At 31.5% G+C, this 26,777-nt stretch overlaps 3 protein-coding genes across 4 annotated transcripts; 2 read left to right on the top strand and 1 right to left on the bottom strand.

Annotated features, from left to right (window-relative positions):
* Positions 1–628: 628 nt before the first annotated feature.
* Positions 629–4,207, top strand: LOC141682533 (uncharacterized). Of its 2 annotated transcripts, XM_074487221.1 has the most exons (3): positions 640–1,056; positions 3,748–3,869; positions 3,955–4,207. In XM_074487221.1, exons 1-3 carry the CDS (start codon positions 720–722, stop codon positions 4,072–4,074), a joined length of 579 nt encoding a protein of 192 aa, XP_074343322.1. In that variant the 5' UTR covers positions 640–719; the 3' UTR covers positions 4,075–4,207. The 2 variants fall into 2 exon arrangements, with proteins under 2 accessions (XP_074343323.1, XP_074343322.1); XM_074487222.1 differs by lacking the exons at positions 3,748–3,869; positions 3,955–4,207 and adding an exon at positions 1,811–3,738 and having other exon boundaries at positions 629–1,056.
* Positions 4,208–5,587: 1,380 nt separating this feature from the next.
* Positions 5,588–14,681, top strand: LOC141684388 (E3 ubiquitin-protein ligase RFI2). The gene is made up of 6 exons (XM_074489318.1): positions 5,588–5,862; positions 7,057–7,229; positions 7,412–7,470; positions 13,376–13,401; positions 13,476–13,854; positions 13,959–14,681. Exons 1-6 carry the CDS (start codon positions 5,754–5,756, stop codon positions 14,344–14,346), a joined length of 1,134 nt encoding a protein of 377 aa, XP_074345419.1. The 5' UTR covers positions 5,588–5,753; the 3' UTR covers positions 14,347–14,681.
* A 1,418-nt stretch (positions 14,682–16,099) lies between these two features.
* Positions 16,100–17,536, bottom strand: LOC141686806 (phytochrome A-associated F-box protein). The gene has a single exon (XM_074491886.1). The coding sequence runs from the start codon at positions 17,291–17,293 to the stop codon at positions 16,295–16,297; it is 999 nt and encodes a 332-aa protein (XP_074347987.1). The 5' UTR covers positions 17,294–17,536; the 3' UTR covers positions 16,100–16,294.
* Positions 17,537–26,777: the final 9,241 nt, after the last annotated feature.

The following is a 26,777-nucleotide window of genomic DNA, read 5'->3' on the forward strand; positions in this document are numbered from 1 at the left end:
TAAATAAAGCATGCTACAATTATGAACAGAGTTGTTGAAGCATTTGTTTCTGTATTTTGTGAGAAATTCCAATGTCAAAAAAATTCAGTCATGTGTTAAATTTTAAGTTTGGATCCTTTTCATTCAAAAAAAAAAAGGTTTGGATCCTTTATTGCATCTCAACATAAATTGTTAAATTAAGTTGAAACTAAATTAAGCGATTTTTGAGTTTTTATTAGTACTTCAATACAAAATTATTTTTTTAATAAAAAAAATTATGCAAAAAAATAAAAAAAATTAAACAAGTAATACATTCCGCCATATATTAATTTTTTTCTAAATTATATTAGATTTAATATTTTTTTTAAAAATTAGGTATTTAGTCCCTAAACTTTAGATTATGCAATTTTTTTTGTGCTAATATAAAGTTTAAATTTAAGTTACACCAACATAACATAATATTATTTTATAAAGGTACACCAACATAACATATCAAGTAAAACTATTCATTTTTCTAAATTAATATAGGATTTTATGTATACGACAATTAATTCCATAGATAAACCTTTCTGAAATTTGAACACCTAAATTTAAAAAAAAAAATGCATAATTAAGAAAAAAGCAAAATATTTATAAATCCAGAATATAAAAAGCGGCCACAAAAACACACAAACACGCCCTATCTATCTCAAAACCCTAAAACCCTAATTAAACCCCTGTGCAGTTGTTGAACTCAATCAATGGCCGGTTCAAGAAGAAAGCTGAAGAGATCACGAGCCAAAGTGAAAGTTGGGTTACCCAAGAAAAACCCCAATGTTTTCAAACCGGCTTTTAATATGCCACCTAAGCTTGTTAAGCTCTTAGATTTGTCTGATACTCAATGGAATGACCAAGCCAGTGTTATTGAGAATTACAAGACTTTTGGTGTCGTTTCGAATCCTAATTTGCTTGGTGTTAGGTCTAGGTATGAGAAGATTGTCGAGAGTGATTCTCTTCAGGTTCCTCCTCCTCCTAAGATTGATGGCCCTGTTTCGGAGTTTGAGACTATTGATTCCGGGAGTGATGTCGAGGAAGATGGTTAGTTTTTCGATACATTTGTCGGGTTTTTGATATAATGTGATTGTTGTGTTGATACTGTTGTGTTTATAGCGTTGGGTTATTGTTGAGTATTTATTTGATTTGTGCGTTAATGTGATTATTTCTGACTTGTATTTCTGACTTGTTTGCTCCGTAATTTACAATCAAATTATTGGGATCAGTAGAACGAAAGTCAGTGCTGTTCCTTCTTTTAATCTTGCAGTCATTGTAGAAATATATAATTTCGGAACAAGCCTTGTACAAAGGCATGTACTTCTTTACATGTGATAATTTCTCTTTGTGGAATAAAGCAATGCTTGTCCTTTATGATACTTGGTGTAGAACTTGATTTCATATGTGACAAAGAAATAGGGATAGTCTAGTGACAGGGGTTTATCCTTCACCCGTAATAAGATTAGTTTCCAAATCACCCTCCTCTGCGTGAACGTAAGATTCTATGTACTGCAAACTATCATAGAGGAGAAGTTGAATTTTGAGGATTCTATGTACAGGATTAGAGTATTATTTCGTTGAGTTTGGAGTAGTTTTCAAAACGTAAAATTTTCCTTTGCTTGTTCAAAGCAAGGTGCCTTTAATGACATTCTGTAAAGAACTCTCTTAAAAAAACAGTTTTGACCAATTTGTCTTGAATAGTTTTTATCAGGTAAGATCATTAACAAATATCCTAGGAGGATGACTACTTGATATAAATGGCTTTAGCGACATTATCTCACAATTAAGAATTTTTTCGCAGCACATCTGCGACCTTTATCGTCATTCCAGAAAGACAGCTCTTCCTCAATCAAGGTTCAACTGATCATTGTCTCTCAATCAGTTTCACATTTTAAATTCTCTCTAATTCTTAAGTTGGTCATAAATTCTGTTCACATCTTTAAATATCGAAGTACATCCTTGCTTACCTCTGCAATTCTGATATGTTTCATTGTTGAACTACCTTTATAATATAAGCTATCTTATAAGTAATAATTGGATGCTTGGCTACTTTGACCATATTATTCGCACTTTTAATTTTTCCTTCTCTCTCTCCACTTAAACTCTCATCCTCTTTCTTACACACATTCCCAGTCACGAGTTCCTTCTGTTGCATAAGTCAGACATGCTGCAAGAGTGAAATTCTCGTTATTATAAGCTACACCCTTTCTCATTTCACACATTGTCACACTATTCTATACGAAGTGTATGAATGTAGAGATTATCAGATCGTGATCTTTTAGTGAATAACCTGCAATGAAGACATACATATTCCTCATTGAGAAACTGCTTGAAAACAGAAAATTAGCATGCTAGTGGTTAGATTTAATCGAAGATCTGGTAATTTTAATCATTATTTGGTATAAATGCTCCCTGTTTATTCAGAACTAATTGGATTATTACTGGTATAGAGTAAAAATGCTCCATGTTCCAGTTTGGAATATGCATACATATTTTCTGCAAACTATCCCTATTGATAAAAATAAGCTCCAAATAATATTAGAAAAATATAGGAATTTCTTGATAGCGCTGACACGTCTAAAGGTAAATAATCTTGCATTCTTGCTAATGAACATGGAGTAGAAGTAGGTGACCAGCACAAAAACAGAAGGGGCAAGAAGGAAAAGAAGAAGTTCAACAAGGAGTCTTAAACTTTTATATCTAATGAAGTGCTCAGTGACCTTGTCTTTTGTTGAAAGATACAGTACCTATCCTATTAATATCAGATTATTATTTAAATGGGTGTTAGCTGACATAATTTCAAGCAGTTGACAGTCGGTAATTTTTGTTAAGTTGCCAAATCTTAAAATATGCTATCTACAGCATTTCTTCCTGATATTGAACTTTCTCAGACTTAACAAAATACTCCTACCTAATTTTCTACAGTGTCATTCTTAGCACATGCACATTTTTTTGAGTTGGTATGTTTGTTTAATCATACACATGATTGAGGTGGTACGCACACTATTACCATGGAAAACATATTTGGGTATGGCTTTACTGTCACAATTGTCATGTTATCTTTCTTATGAATTGTTTGTTTATCTAAAGTATCATTTATGGCGGCGTTTCACTCAATAAGATGTTAAGAAATTTTTCTGCTTTCTTCTGAATTAACATAGTAACCATTTAAGCTGGTCACTGAGATTATATAATTTTAAATGACCGTAGGTTTTCCCTTGTGTAACTTTTTTGGTGAATATATGCCTCAGCTAGAAGCATAATCAGTCCATGTTTGTGAACCATGACATCTTACTGCAATGCAAATTGATGGATTAAGATGCCTTTAACAAACTGACTACAAAAATTTACCTAAGCATATTCATTATGGGCCACCTAAAAACACTGAGGGTTTCTTATGTGACCATATTCATGCTTGTTCGAGCCCTAGTCCTCACACTAATCTAAAACACATCACTACGTGGTAATAAGACTAAAAAAGACATTACAAAAGCATATCGTGATTTGCATAAACAGTAGTGTTCAGGTTTAAGCTTCGTCAATGGGGTGGACATGATTGCGGCATACACTTTTTTGTATGCCCCCCCCACCAACACACACACTGAATAAAACAGAGTTAGCATTAGTTTCAAACATTATATTAGTAGCTTCTCAAGTGTAGATGTGTGGAGCTTGGTATTTCTTGTATATTTTTTGGTCATGTTTGTAGTTATAATCCTACAATTTACTAAATCTCAGATCTGAAGTCCGCACTAGGAAAGAAGCGTAGAGATGGGAAAACCATGCCACTGCTACCATTGACAAGAATGCAACGTGTTCATATTGGTCCACTTGTGGAGAAGTATGGAGATGACTACCAGGTAAAAAGAGTACATTCTTAAAATCTTGACAATTCTTTTGTTTGTTCCTTTCCTTTCCCTTTCATAACAATATAATGGTTTGCAGAGTATGTTCAGGGACACCAAATTAAATAAGATGCAGCATTCAGTATCAACTCTGGAGAAACTATGCTCCAGATATGTGATGTGGAAAAATCAGAATCCGTTGCTTGTTGGAGGAGCATAATTTGTCACGTCCGACTATTAATGTACGAGATTTTAATCTCACATGTAAACTACAATTCAGTTTTGATTTCCGAGACTCCTTATTAATCAAATTCCAATCACATGTTTAATTATAATGTACTCTATGTTTGACATCTCGATTTTACTTAGTTCTCAACATAGAACAACATAGGAATGAAAAGTGTGCTACTAACAATTTCAAGACTGTTGTTAGTTGTGTACTTGATTCTATATCTGGAAAGCGTGTATAATTCTCAGGTACACGTTTTCATCTGCAGAGGGACTTCTTCTGTTGACTCTTTCTAGTTTCTATACTGACTTAGATTTGGCTTAGTTTTATAGGTGAGAAGTGGTACACAATATGCATGTGTTCATACACAAACATATGGAAGTCTAGGCATCCTTACCTTGACCAGACTTTCTTCAAAGTCCTAATTACTAATAGCATGCATGTTCCACACCTTTTAACTACAAACATAACCAAACAAAACAAATTAGGCACTCAATGGTTGACCTAGCATGTGTGTTTTAAAACGCAATTACTATTATATTAGTTCAATCAATTATTTTCAATAATCAATAATATCGCTTGATTAGTTGGATCCAGATAATATTTCACTTGTTAATTACAGAGTAATCTTAAAGACTTGACAAATTGTTGAAAATTCTGAAATTCAAACTCATTTATCACCGAGTTATCAATACTATAATAATAACTACTACTCTTATCATATTAATTAATCTTAAAGACTTGCTTTAATTATTGAAAATTCTGAAATTCAAACTCATTAATCATCGAAACTATAAATTTAAGCAGACAATTATGGTACTTAAACTTGTTAAACTTAAAGAGCTTACATGCTAATTGTATTTAATAGCATAATTACTACATTACTTTTTAGTTACAAATTCAATTTGTTATCATGAAGCATTTTAATACAATATTTACAAATTTAATTTGTTAAATTAATTTGTAATTGTGAGCAGAAAAATAAAATATAATACAATGCGAGAATCTTGTACAGCAAACAATTCAGAAATTTTTATAAATTACGATAATAAGTGTATAAAACTTGATATATTTTGTACGCATTAATTTAATTTAAAAAAGCAGAATCCTCCATTTCTTTTAACAAAATTCCATCAAAATACCAGTGGATATTCATTAGAATATTACTAAATGATTATTTCCGTAATTAATTGCTACCTAATATTTTGGTATTACTTTTAGCAGGTGTGTACAGTAACATTACAGAAAAGTCAAACTGAGCTTGACCATCCAATGAACCTGATCATACGATTATTATAATCTCATTTAAATATTCAATTACAATATTATATATTTAACACCACGTAATCCAACAGATAGATATTGAGTAAAAAAGATAACAAGGAGAAAGAGAGAAAATATTCATAAGAAATAAATTTTAGAAAAAAAGTATAATAAATATTAAAAAGGTAATAACAATTAGATTTATTAAAATTATTTTCATCTCCTTTTCTTATGCTTTCCTCTTGTCTGAAATTTCACCAACTATATATCTATATCATCTATCTATCTTATACCTATCATCATCATTATAATTTCATAGCTTTTGTGGCTAATTTTGTTACCTCATTTTCTCATTTTTAATTATTAACTATTTAATTTCGATCAATTAATGTGCCAAATTTAATGCTATGGATGATTCTAATTCGTTAAATTCGTGTTCGATTTGCCTCGATTTGGTCGCCGATTGCAAGGAACGATCTGTTGCTAAGCTCCAATGCGGTCACGAGTTTCATCTCGGTGATTTTTCTATTTTTTTCCTATATTTTTTTCCTTTATTATGAATTAATTGTTGAAATGTGGTGAATTGTGTTGGTGTAAATGTTGATTGTGATTTTATTGTAATACATGCTTGAAATGATATAATAAGGGAGCTTAATATGGATGTTTTGTTGTTAGTGATATATGTGTGTGTGTAATTGAAGTGCTGGAAGTAGTAATTGTGTTACTAGAATTGATGAGTTGTTTGGTTGAATTTTGGGGTTACTTTGATTAGATTACGGAGAAATGATGATCGGTTTTTTACGGATTGTTTTTTTGCTGGCTTTGAGGAATTAGGTATCTGTTGTGTAGGTTTAGTTAGATTGATCTTGGATCGCATACTTACTGATACAAGGATCATATCCATTATTTTGGTTCGTGTAGAATAGTTCATTATAGTACCGTAATCTTATGTTATATTACGGAATCTTTCAATTGGACGAGATGATCATACCGTGTGTCTTAGTTGAGGATCCTTATAGATCATAGTGCTGCAATTTGCAAGTTGCAGATGTTTTGGCTGGGTTTTAAGAAATTGTAGGTCTTGAAAGGTAGAAATAGATTCGACTATACTTGAAAGTTCAAGAAATTAGTGGTGAAGCGAACAGTAGTTACATAAAAAGAACTGAAACATGAGAAAAACATCTAAAGTACAGTGTGTTCGTTGAAATGCAATATTTTAAGTTTTTAAATGTTGAATTGAAGTTATTACAGGAATTAACTCCTCTTTGGTTCCAAACCCATCATCTTTAAATTCCTTTTCATAATTCTGTTATATGATTCAAGTTGACAAAAAGTTTTCCGCTATGTTTAGTTAGCTGCTCTGCTGGTGCTAACAGATGGTAATTGATTTAAAATTTTACTTTCTTTTCCTATAGCTTTAGGGTTTTATTACTGGAATCTGGAAGAGATAGTTTGAAGATGTTGCTATATAGCTTATTAACCACAATTTTATCGATTCTCTTATATGAATCAATAAAAATCACAATAAATGCGATTATCTTTTTGACAGTTATTATTTACTTGTCAGAATGACTTAATCCATGGGATTGTCTACTTCAGGAATGTATTTTTTGTTTTTCCTTTGTGGGAGTTATAATATTTGACTACTTTTTCTACTTTTGGATGATCGTGTCCGCATATTCTCATGATTCTGTTCCACTATGTATATAGATTGCATTGGTTCAGCATTCAATATGAAGGGAGCAATGCAGTGCCCTAATTGCCGTAAGATCGAGGATGGCAGATGGCTATATGCAAATGGCTCTTCCCGTTCGTTGCCTGACTTTGGCATTGATGACTGGACTTTTAGCGAGGAGCCTTATGAGTATACTTTCCCTGGAATGGTAAGCACTTCTATTTTATCCAAGAGTCTAAGATGCCTTTGATGATAGCCTCTGGTTCGATTCCTTTACCATACCCGGGCCTTTATTTACTGCAATGCTTGTATATCAGAAGTTGTGATAGAGATTTATCTACTATGAGGCATGATGTATTAAGATTTTGTTGTTGCTTTTAAACCTCACAGCGATTTGGAGTTCACTGGTGCCCATTTAGTGGATTGACAGGAGTCCATTCATCATTTGAGTAAGAACAATAATTAGCCTTTGTGTTTTTTTTAATCATATTGTGTTTCATTTACATCTAGATCATAACGAACATTTTTTTAAAAATTTATTATTTCTTCGAACTCTTTTTCTCTGCTACAATTGAGCTTTTTTTGTGAGTGTCTTCCAATTTGTATGCAATTGTTTTCAGTCCGGGTATGTCGATCGCACATATGTCTCATTTGTTTAGGTCAGGCGTCAGGAATATAAGGAATATAGAAGTCACATATAGAATTTGATGTAGATTTATGATATAAGTGTAATGTGCGACGGACAATGTAATATATTAATGTTACGGACCCCTATTATATCCTTGTTAATATAATATGTATAAGGGGAATCTTATCCAAATTTTTGGTAGTTATGATCCATGTACCACCAATTTAATAAGGACATTTAGATTTTTAAACAAATTGATCATGGTTGTCGGATCTAAAATAAAGGAATATTTTATAACCAATGGTAACTAGATATTCTAAATTGAATAAATTATCCTACCTTTTCAATGATTGAAACCAAAAAGTCGGCGTGCTAGACTGAATAAAATAATAATGCAAAATCCGCAGTTGTTTTTTTCTTCAAATTCTGGATAATATTTGTTGGACAGAATTTTTAAACCATCACTTAATTGAACATTACTTCGTGAGTTACGCGTGTGTTGTGAAAGCATCAAAATCTGATTTATATAAATCAAGATTGAGCCGAAATAAAATCAAATGAAAGTCAATAATTGTTTTTAATTGTTTGAACTTTAATTGGATTCTTTTTTTTAACTATTTTAAATTAATAAACATTTGTTAAATAAGAAAAAAAACATTTATGCATTACACGTTGAAACATTAAAAACTAGTTTACTAAGTCACGCTTCACAACGGCCTTCTAAAATAATATTTCATTTTTATATTTTTATCTGAAATTATGAATAATAAATAAATATAATAAATTCATAGATACTTGTTTTTCTAATATTTCATAGGTTAAAAATTAAAAATTATAGGAAAATGTAATATAGTAAGTTAATTTTAGGATAAAGATGAGAAATGGTATAAAAAAGGAAATTTAGGAGAATATCAAGATAATAAGTTTATTTAAAATTATCGTAAGTTGATTTCTAAAAATTTAGTGAAAAATGTTGTAAAAACTTTAGGAGAACATTACGAATGGTGATAAATTTAATGATAATTGTCTTTGTAAATTGTAATATTTCATAAGCTAAAAATTTAAAGAGTTGTAGAAACTTTAGGAGAATATTATGAATGGTTATTAATTTATAGATAGTAGTCTTTGTAAATTGTAATATTTTATAGGCTAAAAATTAAAAGAAAATTTTTAGAAAAATATAATTTAGTAAGTTTGTTTTAGGAGAAAGATGAGAAATTGTATTAAAAATATATTTAGGGAAATATCAAGATGGTTAGTTAATTTAAAGAGAAAAGAAGTTTTAGGAGAATATTATGATGGTAAGTAGATATATTAATGGAAGATGTTGTAGAAACTTTAGGAGAATATTACGAATGATTATAATATATTTAGGTGAATATGATATTTATTAACTCTAAAAAATTGAGAAAATTAGAAAAATAGAATGAGATGACTTGACAATCGCCACTTAAACGCTCCCGTCTTCTCCTTTATATAAGTATATTGATATATTGGTTTGATAGTTCGTCACTCGGTTTATATAATACGCGCAATTGCTTTTGTAACTATGTTATTCATGCTAATATTTTCTAAACCTAAATAAAAATCATTCGTTCGTCGTTGTAATTTCCTTAAAATAAGACAAAATAATATACATTATTCATCATGTCTAAAATTATACTATATACACTATTGGTCGAGGTTAAAATAAATTTAAAATCAAACTAAGTATAATTAGCTGGATTTGTTGGTATAATAGATTTCGGGTTAAAACAAAGTAATTAATATTATTAATTCGGCTAAAAAATTTATATTATTGAACTGGTAATTCGTCGATCGGTATAATAGCGTCGGGTTAAAACAAAATAATACATCTATCCATCCAGGCTAAAAAATTATAAAGCTGATCTACGCTAAAACACAATTAAAATCAAAATAAAATTCGACCAGTTAAAACAAAATAATATATACTATTCATCTGAGTTTAACAAAATTATACTATTGATCTGGTTTTAGACAAAATTAAAATCAAACTAAATATATTGATTGGATTTGGTCAGTATAATTGGTCTCGGGATAAACGAAATTAAAATGAAGTTAAATGTGATTCATATACTATTGACTTGGGCTAAAACTTACCGTTTAAATTAAAAAATGTTATCTTTCGTAAATACATATAGAAATAACAATAATACTATATATTTCAATTAGTAATATTATTTTTTTCAAAATTAAATGCCTCTAAATAAAAAAATCATATATATATATGTATAATTATTATCAAATCATATCATCATATAAAAGAATTTGAATAAACAAAGTTCACATCTTAAAAATTCCAATTCCAATTTTATTTTTATGACTAACAATTCAATTCCTATCCAAAACAGTAGATAACCGTTAGAAAAAATCGTTATAAGCTAGTAACTTATAAAGTTCATAGTTTATCCAAAATTTAAACGTGACTACTAACAGCATTTTTGGGATGAATAATATTGTACTGTGGTACCTAATAGTGTCTGAAAGCTAAGATTTAACTTTTGGGTAGGTTACTCAAGTTTTAGAAGGTCTTTTCAAAGCTTGGCATTTAGGGTATTGGGGTTTGGGGGGCTGGTAGGTCTTTTAGGATTGGGCATATCTGTTTGGTGGTCTGTTTGGTGGTCAGTGAAGGAAGGAGGTATTTTTTTATGGAATTTGGATATATGTATATATGTAGGTATGGAGGGAGCCAGGAGGGGCAAAGATATCTTTCATCAGGGAATTTATTATATATATCATACAATTGATATGCAGCTTATCAAGACAATTTTTTAAGGTCATAAAATTCCCACTCCCCGGAGAATTTGCGAATGATCCCTATGTTCAAATTCAATACACAGTCTGAGAATAGTACATTCCCAATAACAGTCTACCCCCCTCCCCCCGGTATGAAGCTATGATACATTAAGCTGTCTCTGTTAATGCATATGCCTTATCTTGTCCTGATTTATAGTGGAGGCAGTTCTAGTCAGTTCAGCGGCGTAGCCAGACATTGATGATGGTGTAGTAAAAAATTTAAACCGGTAATTTGTCAAGTAGGGTCGCACTTTTTGGGGGGCATATAGCAAGGTCATACTTCTAATTGCGAGTGATCCCCCATGTTCAAATATAATAGGCACTCTGAGAATAGTACATTTCCAACAACAGTCTATCCCCCTGTATGGAACTAAGATACATTAAGCTGTCTATGTTAATGCATATCTAGGAAGCACCGACACTCAAAAAAGGTTGCCGTATGCGTGTCGGACATGGCTGACACGGCGACTCGGCACCAACACGGCTGAGTACGTGTCCGACACGCCATGTGGCGTGTCAACAGAAAAAGGCGACCGACATGGGTTCGACACGCGACCGACACGGCCCATATAAAAAAAGCCCAAAATCATCTTAAAAAAGTCCAAACCATCTTATATTAACCCTAATTTCACGTCTCTCTGTCTTTTTTAACATCCCTCTTCACCTTTCTATCCGATAAAATACAAGATGATCATTTGAATGAAAATGTAGAATAGATCTTACAGTAGTTTATCACTTATTATGAAAGAAACTCTATTATTATTATTATGAATGAAGTTGTTCAATATTTGACATACAAATCTTATATTTTTTCTATTTTTATTACTTTTTTTGCCACTTTGATAATTGACGTGTCCCGTGTCCCGTGTCCCGTGTCTCCGTATCAGTGTCGGTGCTTCCTAGATGCATATTCCTTATCTGGTCCTGCTTATTTCCGTGGAGGCAGAAATGCCAGTTCAGCGGCGTAGCCATACATTGATGATCCAGTGGTAAAAAATTTAAACCGTTAGTAAGTCAAGTAGGGTCGCACTTAGCAGGGTCATACTTCTAACTATATGGTGTCACAATTTAAATTGTGTTGTTTCAAAACTTAAGTTTCAGTACAAATTTTAATATATGTATACTTGATATGGTAAATATGTATATACAATTGCAAGTGTAGTGGGGTCAATTGACCCTACTTCTGCAATAGTGGCTAGCCCCTCGCAGATGGCCAGATAGGACTCTCTTGTGGAGTTTATTGCATTTTAGTGGCTGAACTTTACAAGGTATAGAGAATTGGTGGCTGTTTATTTAAATATACGAGATGGTTGTATTTAAGAATTGTGTTTCAAATCGGTGGCTACCATCAATTTTAACACCATCATTGTTCATCATCTTCTTCAGCAAATATTTTTCCTCTATGCCTAAACAACCATGAATGACTTGTATTAAAATTTTAAACTTTGATGTCTCTCTCATTCCTTACTCATTTTTAACGACTCAACTCCCATTCAAATCTCTTATCATCCCCTTCTATTTCATTTGAAGAAAACTTCACAGAAAACATCGAATATATATGTTTTTTTTAAAGAGGTTGAAAGAGAATGACTTGTAACTGAATGAAAGTAATCTTCTTTACAAAGAATTTAAAATTTATTTTTTTCTATTAATGTTAGTAGTTTTTTATGTGTAAGCATAGTGCACCCGATTATTTGTCATGCTTGTTGATTCTAGTCATCACTTTCGTAAATTCAATTGTTATTATTTTTTCTTGTCAAGACTTCTTTCTTTAAATAATTTGGGGTGAAATGGATTTGATAATATTTGGTTTTGTTAAATTTATATTTATTATTATTTTCTCAGGAGTTATTGCTAAAATTAATTGTATGATATCTCAGGGAATTGTTTTGAAAGTTGAATTATTGAAAATGATTAAGAAACGTGGGAGATGTTGAAGTTACGAATTTTGATAAGATTCACATATGGCTGTTCGATGAAAAGGAAATATATTTTGTTAAAGAAGGTGGTGAGTAGTTAATAGTGTATTAAAAAGACCAATGATCTTCGCCATTTTGAAACTCAAATTCCAAGTATAGCCAACATCTTGTAGATTTAATATTACAGCCGCCAATCAATTACAATTTGCATCTTGTAAAGTTCAGCGTCAGCTACTGAACTGCACTTAAACTCTCTTTTTTTTGCGGCAATCAACTTTCATGGACTCTGATTGGATTTGTTATTGACCTTTCTGATTGTTGAAAGGAAAGATAGTCGCTGGTGGGAAATGCTTACCTTAATTAGGGTAGTGAGAGCAGAAATCTGATGAATGGAGGATTTAGAAATGTGTTATTAGCACTATTGACAACAGTAGTGACAAGTTGTTGTGATAGATAGAAGTACAACAGAACATGGAGTTCAATTCAGCAATTTTATTGAAAAAATGACGGTGTATAAAATGGGTGGGAAAGAACCAAAAGGAAATTCATTTCTTATTTCATTTGTTAAAATATTTTCTGAGTTATCAACAAAATTTCGATACTTAGAAGTAAGAATTAACTTACTAGTGCATAAAGGGAATATTGACGAGTGTAAAAAAGTACCTGCTGCCTGCTGGTCCTTGAATTGCTTTACTGGCCGTGGTTGGCTACAATATGTAATTCCGGAAGAACTAGGGCTGCGTGAATGTGGGTTGACTTGCACAGTTTTCTTCCTTAGACATGCTTAGTGAAATCAAAATCCGTGGGGCTGGATCAATCCACATGAACTAGGATGCCATCCCTCTCTTGGGAGATGTTTGTATAATTTGTTTTGCCTATACCTTTTAATGTATTTTCATCATGTTAGTGTTCCTTGTAACAATATCCTGTTTTGCGTCCGAGTATCTTAGAATGTCTGTTTAACCTAGTTTTTTTTTAAAAATCTTACAGGGAAGTGGATCCACCATCAACCACATGTAAGTAAAATTTTACTTGATGATTTTTAAAAATTTCAGTATACAAGTGATGTTAAAGTGGATTCCCCATTCAGATCATGAGTTACAAGGAAACCAGGCAGTATTTGCTGAACACGTCACTGCGTCAACTCTGGCCCATTCCCATGTTGCCTATGTCCGGCCTATTCCCCGTGCTCTATCTAATGCCAGCGAGACTGTGGATGAACCCATCTTCAGTCATCGCAGAAATGCGCAATCTGGGCATAACGAGATCTATAATCCTAATGGCTTCCCTGCTATGAATGTTCAGTATCCAAGCTGGGGTCATCATTCACCTCCCATGTCTGCTAATAGGAACCATCTTAATGGCATCGATCAAGCTTCAGTACCTCCAACACTGAGATCAACTAGGGTGGAGGCTGATGCTATATCAAGATCTGGACCTTTTGTGCATCCCTTTCTTCATGGCCATGGGTAAGCCCATCTGAAACCTTTAAATACCCCTTTTAAATTCTTTCTGAATTTTCGAGTAAATAATGGGGAAATTGTTTTGTTTTTTCATTAATCTTCATTTGCAGTTCGTTTCCAAGAGCTAGAAGTCCGTTTGTCCCTTCACTTAATCATCCCGTTAGCAATACTCGACCCCATGAAAGGATTCAGGTTTCCCATCATCCACAAGGCAATCCTGCGAGTTTGATATCGCCTGTCATGCCCGGTGTCAGAAGATTCAGCGGACCACGTGGATTGCCTCTCATGATGCCAGCTCTTCCTCATGCAGATCATCAAGGTGGTTTTTATATTTTTCCTCCAGGCTCATCAGGTCAAAACCTACATGAAGCGGAAAACAGGGACCATTTATCTCGTTTCCCGTTTGTCTTATTTGATAGGGACCAAGGTTGGGGATCCCTGCCACATGCTTCGGGTGGTATAGATTCCAGCAACAGGTCTGGCAACTTTTGGCGGTAATGGTCATAGAAGGCTAAGCCCCAATTTGGTTGCAAGACTTCTATCAGCCAATTACAGTGCTTGAAACTTGCTTACAAACTGTGAAAAGTTCATATTAAAATGAGCAAGCATGTCTATATGTTTTCAAACGGTACAATCATGTGATCCTAAAACTGAAACCCTATCTTGCCAATCATGTGGTCTGCATAACATTGGCACCTATTTATAGCACTGTGGCTCCTATATAAACTGTTGCTTGGGTTGCGAGGACTAATTTATTGGCAACAACATTTTTTGCTATGGAATTTGGCTGTTTGTTTGCGAAATGAAGTAATTTGCATAATTGCATGTTACAAGTTTCTAGTTCATGAAGGATTGATATTCCCGTGGAGTATAATTTTAAATAGATTTGGTTAATTTCAATTAAAAAGTGATAGAGTAATGCTCCATTAATATAATATTTTTATTTTAAGAAGTAAAAGAAGCATACTCTTGGGTAAGTTTTACTTGTCGAATTAACAATAATTATGTTTTTGTCCCTAGTGCTCATTTTCTTCCTAACTTTGTGCTTGTCGAGTGAGCACTCGTTCTCAACAAGCACTCGATTCCTTCTTACACTCCTGGAATCTCAACCTTTCCCCTCGTAGAGTGATCAGTACATCTCTCTCTCCCTTGCCCTCTTTAACTACTCTGCTAATAGCTTTGTTTTCTTGATGCAATAAGATCATCTCCAAATCCAACTTCAAATTTGTATTTTAGTGTAAAATTCTTCTTCAACCCAACTCTAAATCTTAAACCATTTTGATGTTACATCAAAAGTTACACCAAATTTGGTGTCACACCAAATATTTAGAGTTTTTATTAATGCCAATAATACATTATTCTTGTTTTCCTTGCCTAAAATAAAACTATTAATTTTGTATCCTACTAACTTTATTACTTTTATACTTTATTTTGTATTCTAGTGTATTAAAGTTATTTATATAGTACAACTTTTATACCATTTTGATATAAATTTCACACCAAAATAATATAATACATGGAAGATGGTCTAACAATTCAGTTGGTGAATTGGTATTTGGTAAATAGACAACAAACTTTAATGTTTTTCAATAATATAGCAAATGCAACTTGTGCCATGAATAATTGTAGTCCGAGTCTCCATCAAAGCACTTAAACCCAGTTGAAAGAAAAAGACGGCCGCAAAAATTGAAGATAAGAGAATGACAAACTCTCTGGTCTGCTACAATAATTTTAATGTATAAGCACTTTTCTATAACCGTGAAAACTCACCATCTACATTTCTACAAATATATTTTCAGCCATCAGTTGCAAAACCAGCAAATTGTCAGAACCTGGAATCTAGTGGTCCACTAATTAACATGCTGAGTGTGAGAATATTGCAAGATTGGCTAAAAATGATACAGAATATTAAAGTTTTGGAGCATTAATTTTATGTGGATACCTCAAAAACTGCAAATTTCACATTAAAAGAGAGATGATAAAATGGGAAACAAAATATGTATGTTGCAAAATAAGTTCAGATTCTTGCAACTTAGCAATCCTTTGGTCATTAACCTAGCTTACACAGTTAACATGGCAGCGTAATTGTTGTAATCTTGAATGTTTAGCAAATGTTAAATTAGTCATAATCTAGGTAGTAGATTATAAAACAATGTTGTAAAATATAATTTTTATATGTATTTCTTCATCAACTACAACATCAGGTTGCAATGCAATTCCAAACCATGATATTAAAAATGGCAATCGGACGAATAATAATACTCAGATAATTGCAAACTGAAATCATATATCGTTAGTAATCAGAATACAACAAGTTTATGAGGCTAGATACCCGGAGAATGGGAGAAATTTGAATACATAGTTTTGCCTCCTACAAGTACATCTTTATTCAAGTAATAAGGACATACATATCAGCTGCAGTCAAACTCTCCGGAATAGAAGAAACTCAAGTGTACAAAGGCCAGTCAGTCCAGGCACCAGAAACATGTCCATTCTCGCAAACATAAGCTCTAACAACAGGCTCTCCGTCATCATGGTATCCGAAAACTCTTTTCAAACAGAATGCAGAATGCAAATCCCATGTCTGCTTACACGAACAAAACTCGCAATTCAAATCAATCTTACTCCGATCACCATCGTTAATCGTTCTCCAAACCCTTGATCTCTTGAAGTTCTTAAACACTCCCCTAAACAACATATAAGCCCTCTTCTCCTCATTGTGCACACAACCAGGCCAATCACTTATATACAAACAATCCCCTCTAAATCTACTAGCCAGCAACTTATTTCCTTGTTCCCTGCTCAAATTCCATACCCCAGAAGCTAAATGTGATTTTGATAATCTACAAAATTTCCTTTTTTTACTGGCAGTAAAATCACTAGCAGTCTCAACTAACTCAGTGGGCTCTTCATTAATCACAAGATTATTTTTAGTATTATCATTATTATCAATATCATTAATAATCATATCCAGAGATTCAGAAGTATCATATACTGTATCATAATATAAATCATCATATAAAGACCAACCACAATCTGAAGCAACAACAGCTGCAGAGCAAGCATTTGAGACTTGGGCCTGACCCACTTGATAAAGATTAGAAGTCTGATAATTCTCATCAGGGCCCAGTTCACGTTCAAGCCCAAAATCAGAGTTTTCAAGTAGCACACCAGACTGATGAAGCCCGGGACAACACACTGCCAGCTTATGAAGAGCTGCCCAGCCTCCAGGCGGCGCGTCGCCGGCGCGTGTGTCAAGAAGATCAGAAACAACAAGAGGGATTCTCTCGGAGCACTTAGCTTTCCAGCAAACAGTGCGCATTAAAGAAGAGAATTTAGTGCAGACACAGGCTAGGATTGCCCAGTGTGTTGGATCATCCTCGAGATTGATGAATATTTTCAGAATCACATCATCTGATAGCTTTGAGAATACATTCTCAGACATATTTTCTGTTGCTATCTTGGAGAGAGAGAGAGTAGAGAGAACACGAGAGAGAGAGAGAGAGAGAGAGAGAGAGAGAGAGAGAGAGAGAACACTTTATGTATGGATGAAACTTGTTTTTCTGGTTGAAAATGAAGGCTTGTAGTTGTTGAGTTTAAGTAGAAGATGGAAGTTGATTATGCAGATATGTCAAGTACTTGCATTATTTAGTTTAATGTAGTGCAGTGCATCTAATTATATCTTGGAACCAATAATTTTCTATATGTGGTAAGCCATGGGATCATTCAAGTAATTAAATAATGTAAAGTTAGGCTATTTATAGTTAAATCAAATCAGAGAACACTAGTAATAATTAAGTATTAAGTGAGCTTTACAATAATATTATAAACACATCAACTACTCCAACAAAGTACTCCTTCATCCCAACAAAGATCTTGATGATTCTCTACTAACATGCTGCCTACTGTTTTCGATACACATAAATTTCCAAGTACTCGTATTCTTCTAAGGACGTACTGAGTATAAAAAAGTTTATAATGTAAATGCGTAGTAAGAGACATTGTTATAATTACAGTATTTAATTAAAAAATTACAATTTTATTATTAAAATATAATATATAGTCAGGTAAGTTCTCTAACTATGTAATTAGGATATTTTTTTCCATCTTAATTAAATTGTTGACGAGAATCGAGTCGTATTTATTATACTAATACTTTATCTTTCGTGTTCAATTGTACTGATTTTTTTTTGATGTTTTGTATACATTTCAAAAATAGTAGATTTATAATACGGCGAAAAATCAAAATAATCATTTTTAAATAACAATCGCCCAAAATAGCCACGAGAATTTTAAGCTGTCCAAAATACTCACCGGATACTTCATTTTCAGTGTAGTATCCGGTTGATACATGATACTCTTTTGTCAGTGGATTATCGACCCATATACTCTTTTGTCAGTGGAGTATCGACCAATATACTACTTTGTCAGTGGAGTAATATGTGAGATACTCCTTTGTCAGTGGAGTATCATCTAAAATTTTAAAATTTTACTTTTATTCTTTAAAAAATATGTTTTAAAAAAAAAGTGATACTCCACTGGGAAATGAGTATTAAGACTGAAACTCCATTAACAGATGAGTATTTGTCATGATACTCAATTGACAAAGGAGTATCATCTTGATACTCCATTGAAAGTGGCATATCATCCTGATTCTGATACTGGAGTATCAGTGGAGTATCTGGTGCGTATAATTTTTTGATTAGCTGAAATTCGTCGAACCAGTAAGGTGTTGTACTCCAATAATGTTAACTATAATGGTTAGCTAACCTTTAAAAATAATATTTTTTTATTATTATTATAAAAATAAGATGGGAGATAAAAACATATATTTGTATTTGGAGAGGGAAGGAAAGAGGAAGAGAAAGAGAAAGAAAGTCAAATGACATGCATTTGTTTAGAGAAAATCTATATTTTATCCATGGTTCTAACAAATTTGGAAGATCAAAATATGATAATTATAAATATAGCTAACATGAGTTGATCGTTGGAGTGAGATTTTTTTACCAGATAGCTATATTTTCTTGCCACATAGATAATGTAGATAACAAATTGTGGATCGGAGATACTCTTACACATTAAATATTTATTATTCTCATATCATGACTTCTAACTTTTTTTATTAAATTATATTTTATTCTAACCTCCGTATCACCTCTTATATACTCCATTTATTCCTCTCATTTGTTAATACTGTTTTTTTGGGATATCTCTTCCAATTGTTTATATTTCAAAAATTTTCAAAAATAGTAAAGTATTTATAATATAAAAAATAAGTACATCCACTAATTCTCTACACTATACACTCTTTATATATAATATTAATCGATTCTGCTACTTTAATCACTTTTTTAATTTTTCTATATTATTTTATTATTTTCCTAAAACTCCTTTTCAAATCAAATATAAACAGCGGGCAGAACGGAGGGAGTGATGTATAGTTACAAGAATGGAGTCATGAACTTTGTCGGGTAATTGCGTCATATTTGAAGTTGGGGTAAAAGATACTGTTTGTGTGGCAGCTAGTTTCCCATTTTCTGGAAGGTAGGACCCAGTCAATTTGAGACAGCAAACACTGTAAACAAAATTAGTATCAAAGCCCTTTTCAATTGGGGTCATTCAAGTCCGGGACATGTGAGAGCAATTGTGTCCACATATCCTTATATCGTGGAAATCCACAATTTCAAGCAAGCATCTCACATGTTCAATTTCATTTTATAATTAAGTTTATATTACTTGAATTTTGTTGTCCACAAGTTCAAATATGTGTCATCCTGTTTGCCATTCAATCCCTTGTGCTAAAATTCTACTCTATCTTCACCACTTTAGTTCACTAGCTAGGCATTGTCATTATTACGACTCCTTTGGAGCAATTCCAATAAGTTACTAAATGAGCTCCTCAAGTTATAATCTGAGGAGGATGTAATAAAAATACACTCCAATAATTTAATTTCCTGAACCTTTTTCAAAAAGTTAAGTGCCCTTTCATTCTCTTCATAGTTAGGAGTCTCATTTCTCTCCCTACTCCATTTTTTATTAATATATATGCATTCCCTTTCAACTTTCTAGCAATTTAACATTTCTTTCTTAAAATATTGTAAATACATTTAGTAATAAAAAAACTTAAAAGGGATAGATGAATATGTTATTGAAGATGACAAGTAAGTTTGTTAAATCACTAGGAGGCAATTAACTATATTATTTTTAACAAAAATTTTAAGAGCTTGTTGGAGTTGTTCTTACTTGCAACATTTATATCAAAAACCCGGGAGCAAGTTAAATACAAGATGCGAAAGGGCGATAAATAAATTTAGCCTATTTATATATAAAATTAATAAAAATAATTATTTTTTAAATAATTAGTCAATTTTAAACAATAATACTCAACTGGTATAATAACCCGTGCGAGATATGAGTCATTTTCTAAAGTTTTTTTTTATACATAATGTAATTATAATATTCTTACTTATTTTCTTATTTGTAAATGTTATACAATAACTTACGTATATCAAATATAAGTTGATTGTTTACGAAAGAATACCCAAAATACACCATTTTTCAGCTTCCAGTGCCCAAAATACCCATGTGCGCGAGTTCCGCCCTAAATACCCACGGATTACGCATTGTACGTATGCGTATTCAGACTTTTAAAAAATGTAAAGAACACGCATTACAAGAATGCGTGTTTTGTTTTTGAATTTAGTTAGAATACACATCTTGAAGATGCGTATTCGCTAAAAATCAAAAAATAACCCCGCATTCTGTACATGCGTGTTCTTTACAAATTTTAAAAAAATAGAATTCGCATGTGAGCAGTGCGTATTCAGTGGGTATTTAGGGCGGAACCCCCCGCCAATCAGCGTTTTGGCCAAATCTCCCTAAATGGCGGGTATTTTGGTTTTTCACCCATTGTTTATCAATGTGTATTATTTTCATACAAGACATTATCAAATTACACAATGTTTCTAATACACCTCATTAAACAAAAAATATATATTTTCAAAGAAAAAGCTAAAAATTAACATATATGTTGAATACAAAATTGACCAAAATATTTGAATTTTATTTAAATAACTATATGTGCTGGTCTATATTATTACTGAGTTCACTACTAATTTATAATTAAGTTACTCAATTTAAAAAGATAAAAAATGCATAACTGAAGTCAGAATGACTTGCAATCATAATATACAATAATGTAAAATTTATATTACTGTTGATATAAAAGTTGATTCTAATGAAAAATGTTTGTTTTTCAAATTCAACGTATTTATGTATGAAAAAATATTAGTTTTTTTATTTACACTAATGTTAACAAAGTAAGATTAAGTTATATGTGTGTGTCAACATGTAAATTATCACATATTACACTTCTTAGTAAATTACGATGGTTTCAATTATTTATATGCCAAATAGCCGATTTATGTACATGCATAATCATCATTAACATCTACTGAGGCAATTGATGACTTAAATAACGTGCATTTATAATTATTAAAAAATTAAAATTATGTAATAAATAAATTACAATAATTTATATATGGTATTCACATTATCAGTGACAAACAATCCATATCTATTTTTTACGCAACCGAGTATCAATCATTGTTGTAACATAAAAATAAATTATATATTATAAATACTTATTATTAATATCCATGATTTTTTTCAAGAAATCGAAAGAAAAATTGTAATTATATCGTTATTTTAACCATTTTTCAGTTTCTTTCATTAAGACTCTAATATTTATTCATATAATAATTTGATAACATTGTATATTATTGACCTAACATTAAATATTTTTCAATTCGATAAAATTTTATAAATATCACTTGAACTGGTTAATTATTTCAAATTATTGAATAATATATATATATATATATATATATTCTTTAAATAATATAAAATGCATTGAATCAAATGCTACAATATAGTATAAATATAACTTTTATTTGAATAATTCAAAATATTAAAATAATTCAAAAGATTTGTACACCATTATCTTGATCAATGAATATTGAAAATATAAAATAATTATTTTTTAAAAGCAATTTTTTTAAAGTGAAAATGATAAATAAATCGATTTAATATTGTAACGTGGGATTTTCGCGACATAGTTTATGAGAATAAAATATAATACTATATAATTTTGTGGCATATGTGCAATTTCTATGAATTAAAGAAATAATAAATACAAATATCTTGTTCCAATTTGATGAGTCAATAAAGGGTTTAAGATATGTTTTGAAAGTATAATTGAGTCAGCTGTTGTCGGGTCGTCAGATGGGACGTGACCCGTTATGCAGAAAAGTGGATTTAACGGAAAGATTGGTTATAATTATAAGGAATAAGTAAATTATGTTTAGCTATGAAAGATATCGAGTTCTCTATGTATCTGTATTATATGGATTCGAATTTCAGGATGTTATATAGTTATTCGAATTACCGGATATTTGGTATAAGCATAATCAATTATAAAAGGAAATTTATATATTAAAGTGTATGAATACGAGTTGTTGTTGATGTTATCATATGAATGTATGTTATTGATGATCACGTGTGTGAATCTGTGATTCGCGAGTTTTTAAATATTTTCAAAAATGATTTAACGTGTAAATTGAAGAATTATTTGATCCATATATGTTTTTTATAAAATTATTAGAGTATGGTCAAAGTGTAAAATTTATTTTAGTATTTCTGAAATAGTACTAGATACTTTTTAAAAATAAGAGTGGGATTTATTTTAAGGTCTAGGTATTTTAAAGTGATTTTTCAAAAGTTATTTCTATTTTCCGAGTTATCTTGCTAAATTCACATAAAATAAACCGTTCGCTCAATTATTATTTTAAAAATACCGGGAGATAGATATTTTCATAAACTCTATTTTAAAAATAAGTTTCGATTTTATAATTTCTTTTTCCTATTTATTATTGAATTTACCAATAATAATCAATATTATTTTAATCAGAAATGGGTTAATTGAAATATTTTTTAAATTACGAAACCGCCCCTGGGCATATAAAACCCAGGAGCAGCCTCCCCCTCCTCTTTTCACTTCCCTGTCTAGCTCTCTCTCAGTCTCTCCTTTTTCTCTCATCTCGGTAACTTCTCTCTACCATTACACATCTGTTTCTTACCCGATTTTTTATCCAAAGCCGGTTATGAGCTCAGTTTTACTCCATCTTTACTCGTCCCTGCTTGCATGTGTATTTTTTATAGTTTTCTGTAATTCCATTTCGGGTTCTTGGTTCGAAATCCAAATCTTAATTCGGTTTTGATGATGCTGTGATTGCTATTGATTATATTCGACTGAGAATTGATATATATGCTTTAATAGGAGTTTGATGTGATTGAAAACCCGTTAGGGCACCTCCATTCGACTCCACCGCCGACAATGAATTCCGGTGAGCCGATGGATTGGACAATGATGATGATTGAGTGCAAAATCAATGAAAAAATTTAGTTAAATTTCGAGTTGCATGTTGTGTTCGAAAAATTTCAGAAATTTAATATCGAATTTTCTTGAATTATTCATCCAGATATTAGTTAATATGTGGTATTATGACCTGTTGAGTGATTAACTGATCGTAATTAAGGTTGCATGCCGAGATGTGAAATTTCAGATTTTATAATTCGAAATAAGGTTTTTTATTCGGTTAATCGGTTACAGTCGAGTTATGTGATTTTGTGGTATACGAATCGAACTATGTGCTAACATAGATTTGCATGTAATAAGTTTAATTGTCAGTTATAGAATCTAAACTTATATTCAGTTTTAAAGGAAGTAAGAATCGAGTCCCTGAAATTCAAGTCGCATATTATAACTTTGATTCGAGATGTTGAATCGTTAGTTGGGTAATCGCATTAAGTGAATTGCATGTTATGCTGTATAAGAATAAATGGATAAGTTGTTGATCGTTGGGTTATTATATAAAAGGTTATGTTAGAAGTTAATTACTACGAACTGATTGGGATTATGACAGTTTGTGACTGGTTGTTGATTAATTGTTCTGACTGTTGAGTAAAGGTTTAGCGTATTTACGAATACGTCATGCCCGATTTACGAGAGAAGTTATATATATATATAAGTATAAGGAATATAGACGTGAAAGTTTTAATAATATTGGATATAGATAAATCAAATTGGACTATGTGAGTACGTGATTACTTGTTATTGTAAAGTGAATGGATAGTCGAAGGTATAAAGCGTATTAAGATGCTTACCTATAATATGATATGTGTAATGTAAATATAGTTAGAAAAGAGGATAATACGAATGGGTTAGAAAGTTAGTGTAAAACCCCCAACTTAAAAATAAATATTATATGAAATGAATAGAATAAATATTCAAATTATTTGTTACTTGACATCTGTGTTCGATGTTTACATGCGATAAAATTTGTAAATTTTAATTTTATATATCTAAAATAAAGTATAGATAATTTTGATATTTTTCTAGCAATTATATGTCATTATATGATTTTATAAATGATTTATAGATTTAATTACTTATTTATCAAATTAATTATTTTGAATAATCGGGAATCGTCCAACTTCAACGGTTTTTACGTTTTCACCACCCAGAAGTTTCGGGAAAACTCATTTTTATATTCATTTGATTATTTCGAACATTTTCCGTGTTTTGATTTTTTCAATCCATATTACGGTTTTACCCATACGGTTCCCGACATAAATATTTACGATATTATTTTTGTTTCGTTTAACCGATAAACCAGATATTTTTGATATATGAGATATTTTGATTAAAATCCTATCTTATCTTTTCGTAGTACGTGCAATCCTATCTTATCTTTTCGTAGTACGTGCAATCCTATCTTATCTTTTCGTAGTACGTGCAATCATATCTAATCTTTTCGAAGGTACGTGCAATTCTATCTTATCTTTTCGTAGTACGTGCAATACTATCTTATCTTTTCGTAGTATGTGCAATCCTATCTTATCTTTTCTGTAACTATAAATAGCCTTACAGTACCTTGTTCAGATAATCATAAACAAACAGTAAAATCTTATAATTACCCAAAGAAAATACGTATATTCATAATGTTCTTTAGAATCAAACGAGGATTCGAAGGCGTTATCGAACTCCGATTTTAGCGTGCAAGTAGTCGAATCGAAGCTCGTAACAAGTGGAATTAAGTTTTAGCAACCATATCACTGTAGATTCAAGTGGACGAAAGATCGATAGTAAAATCAATTCAAAGTTCGGGATTCATAAAGAATAAGTTAAGCGGTGCACGATAAGTATATACTGTACTATTTCATTGTTGATATTGTGATCTTTAAATGATGATTGATTTGATTTGACTGATGATTCACTGATGAAAAATGAGTATTCTTGCACTGATACTTGATGAACTGATGATGATGCTTCCTTTTGGAAGTAAGCGAATTGATGAATTGATGAACCTATCGTGCTTGAATACTCCGTTTTAATCTTGTGAGAATTATTTTGATGAACTCTTGATGATTGTGATGAAACTATGATTATCCTATTTATTTGATGATTTGAAGAACTCCGATTTTCTTGGATAAACCTTAGTTGAATTAATACGATAAATGCTTACTGAGCTTTATGAGCTCTCTCTATTATGTGACTAACATTTACAGGAAGTAATTTTGGAGTATGAAGTTCGAGAAGGGAGAAAAATGTGATAAACTAAGGTTTTAGTGAGGGTCAAGAGGCGTCTAACATCTTGACGAAAATTGTTGCAGTAGACTTATGTTTGTACCCTGTTAGGATCTTATGATGTATAGTACCTTTTTGGGAAATTTGAGATTGTTGCACGAACTTTATGTTTTTAAATAAGTTTTAGATTTTGTAAGAATTTATTGAGTTGTTTAGTTTATTTGGCGTTCCCAGGTCAGGTTCCTAAGGACAACCCGAGGTCGGGTGCGTCACAGTTAGACGTTCTGAGAAACGTCAGGAATTGATAAAGTTTTTAATTAGGGTTCATTTTGTATTGTAGATTCGGAAAGCGAAGGCGTTGGATCTAGGAAAGGAAAAGATGTTTTAGGTGGCAGTAATTCAAATCCCACGAAAAAGGAAAACTTTTTGAGGCAAGTAACTATGCCCTGTTATTGTGATTTGATTATAAAGAATTGTTGATAATATGAATTGATATAGTAAATGGCCCTTTTAATAGTTATTGAATCATGTCATTAAACCCTGATATTAGTTCAATTGCTTCAAGTACAATTACCCTGTTCTTAATTCTTGTTATCCTTATGATCCTTTGACCCTATGTAACTTGATGAATCTTTCCTACCATATACCTTCTTAACCCGGATTCTTATAATAGTGAACTTGTGCCTTAATAAAGTATTGTTCCTTTAAAACTACCATGATAATAGCTTTGTTAATACATGTAATTGATGATTGATCATTTCTCCAACCTACGTACCTTTCGTTTCCCATTTACTTATTTATCTTGAATTGAACCTAAGAATGATTTTTGACTGAAAGAGTCTAATGATTTCAAATGCTGGTAATCTTAAAAATAATTTAGTTTAAAACTTCTATATTTTCCAGTATAAATATTTTCAATGAATTCCTAAAGATTGGATAGAAGCGTAAAAGGCTAGCGGGGCTAGTCCAGTATTATAGGCTGAAATAATGTCATAGGTACCTTAATGACCAAATGGAGGTCAATACGGGCTGATCACCCGTATTATAATTAAAATATGGATATTCTAATCAAGGGTTCTGTATTGTTAAAATAAAAAAAAAGATTTATAATTTGTGCAATGAGCACTATTTATTGCAATTTAATTTGAAATTGAATAGTATTGACTGAACTTCTCAAAGTTATGAGAATCCATTTGAGAACCCTGTCATTGATCTTGAAAACTGATTATACAGAGCTTGAATCTCTTTTTGCCTTAAATCTTTTTCTTGAAATCCTTTCATA

This window comes from Apium graveolens, chromosome 9 (genome assembly GCF_009905375.1).
Source record: "Apium graveolens cultivar Ventura chromosome 9, ASM990537v1, whole genome shotgun sequence".
NCBI lineage: Eukaryota > Viridiplantae > Streptophyta > Magnoliopsida > Apiales > Apiaceae > Apium > Apium graveolens.